Source organism: Frankliniella occidentalis, unplaced genomic scaffold (assembly GCF_000697945.3).
Source record: "Frankliniella occidentalis isolate FOCC.00 unplaced genomic scaffold, Focc_3.1 Scaffold299, whole genome shotgun sequence".
Lineage (NCBI taxonomy): Eukaryota > Metazoa > Arthropoda > Insecta > Thysanoptera > Thripidae > Frankliniella > Frankliniella occidentalis.
The window spans coordinates 66,738-68,826 of record NW_026267425.1 but is presented as its reverse complement, the minus strand read 5'-3'; the positions used below and the strand labels follow the sequence as shown (position 1 = coordinate 68,826).

Genomic DNA, 2,089 nt, shown 5'->3' with positions numbered 1-2,089 from the left:
CCCCCCACCCCGCCCACCCCCCGCGCAGGCGCAGACGCAGCGTAGGGCTAAGGGGTGAAGGGGGTTAGGCTGGTCAAGATTGTGCAACACTCGGCCCGCACAACCCCCCTGTGCGGGGCGTGTATCAAACTAGGCTTGCATAGGTATGGCACAGGCTTGTGAAGAGTTGTGCAACACTCAGCGGAAGGCCCGCAGGGGCGTGTATCAAACTAGGCTTGCAGGGTGGTTATTACATTGCACATGTGAGATATACGCCCCGCACAGGGGGGTTGCCCCCCCTGTGCGGGCCTTCCGCTGAGTGTTGCACAACTCTTCACAAGCCTGTGCCATACCTATGCAAGCCTAGTTTGATACACGCCCCGCACAGGGGGGTTGTGCGGGCCGAGTGTTGCACAATCTTGACCAGCCTAACCCCCTTCACCCCTTAGCCCTACGCTGCGTCTGCGCCTGCGCGGGGGGTGGGCGGGGTGGGGGGGATGTAGAGACCTTCTGTCTCTACATAGTGGCAAGCCGACCGCGGTGCGCGGGAGGACGCTTGCCCTAGGTTAGCCAATAAAGTAGGTTCGAATTCTGGCGCGCAGGTAAAGCGCGGGGCAACCCTGCCCGCTGCAGTTGGCAGCACCGTGCCCGCCAAGGAGACGGGTATTGTCTCCAGGCGCGGCGTCTGAGCGGAGGTGCAGGTGCCCAGGATAAAAGACGCCTGCACCCCTTACTCGTGGTCATTCTGGCACAGGCATCGGCCGCCGAAGGCTCTGCCGGTTAGTGGCTAGGAACTATAGGGTCTGACCCAGGAGTCTTGCTTTGAGTCTCATTAAATCTAAAGACTTAACGCTATTACTTGCATTGGTTTCTCCATATACTCGCTGAACCCAGTAACGCCTCTAACGCTACCTGACTGCTTGATGTGCGCGGCCTAACGGCCTGTGGGCTCGGCGGTCCATCGCTAGGACTCTGCTTACGGACGGCCTCGGCGCCTAGCCTGATGGTCTCGGCGGAGTCCTTCTAAAATACTATCGTCTTTTCACCTCGTCATACTGGCCTGGGTTAATTGCCATGATCATGTGTATGTATATGGGATTGTGCGGATCATAGTTCAATCGCACTATACATACTACTGATAGCGTCCGGGCCGGCGTGCACGATTCCGGTCGAACGGGTGGACCTGCAACAGTGAAAAAAGGGGCCATTTATACTTTTAAAAGATGCCTCTATGGCGTGACGAGGGCATTTTAAAAAAATGTTTCGGCATGAAAAATTGGGTTGAAAATTGACAACGTTTTCCTCAATTCGAATACCTTAGCTGTGGCTATCGAAAATCGCCCTCTTCATTCTAGAGGCATCTTTTAAAAGTAAATGACAATTTTGTGTTCAGTGTCGCTGGTCCATCCGTTCGGCTGGAAAAGTGCTCGTGCACGCCTCAAAGAAAAGTACCCATCTTTTTCTAGGCAAAGAAGACCATGGTCACGAAAGAGAACACAACTTTCGCGTCTACGTCAAATTGTAGTTTAATTTAATACCAATTAGAAGGTGTTTCGTTCATGTGACCGCGATTGTTAGTTTTCTCAAAACAAATGATCTCCCGAACCTGTGCATTACAGTATTCGGCAGGTCTGTGTAGATTTGGTGTGGGACTTATCCAGAGATCACACGAGGTTCGACTTCAACAACGACAGTTTATTCTTACTTCAACTGACAACGACACAACGACTACAGAGATTCCACGATGACTGACATTTAGGTTGAACTCCACTTGACAGGTAAACAATATCAAGAACAACAAGAATAACAATTTTAGCGGGGAATGCAAGCAGGGCTACCAACATAGATAAATCTTACACAGATATCAACAGTCTGCCCCCTTTAACCTTAACGTAACCGTGTGCTGTTCGAAGGGCTGCGACGCCACCGCCAGAGACGTTGATGGCATGACGCCCCTCCACTACACCGCCCAGCACTCGTACGCGGACGAGAGCGTCCGGCTGCTCATCCAGGCAGGCGGCGAGGTGGCGGCCAGGGCCAAGGACGGCTGCACGCCGCTCCACTTGGCGGCCAAGGCCCGCGGCTCCTCCGAAGACAAGGTCGTGAGGGT

At 53.7% G+C, this 2,089-nt stretch overlaps 1 protein-coding gene and 1 long non-coding RNA gene across 2 annotated transcripts in view; both read left to right on the top strand.

Annotated features, from left to right (window-relative positions):
• LOC127750970 (uncharacterized) overlaps positions 1-834 on the top strand; it is a 6,874-nt gene extending 6,040 nt beyond the window's left edge. Inside the window, exon 2 of the long non-coding RNA XR_008011917.1 lies at positions 582-834. This is a non-coding gene — a long non-coding RNA (uncharacterized LOC127750970). The remainder of the gene's footprint in view (positions 1-581) is intronic.
• The window catches only part of LOC113211041 (ankyrin-1-like), a gene marked incomplete at its 3' end in the record, with an annotated part of 37,629 nt that extends 35,540 nt beyond the window's left edge, over positions 1-2,089 (top strand). Inside the window, 1 exon segment of the mRNA XM_052273777.1 lies at positions 1,893-2,089. Within this exon segment, the coding sequence (XP_052129737.1) occupies positions 1,893-2,089 (197 nt within the window).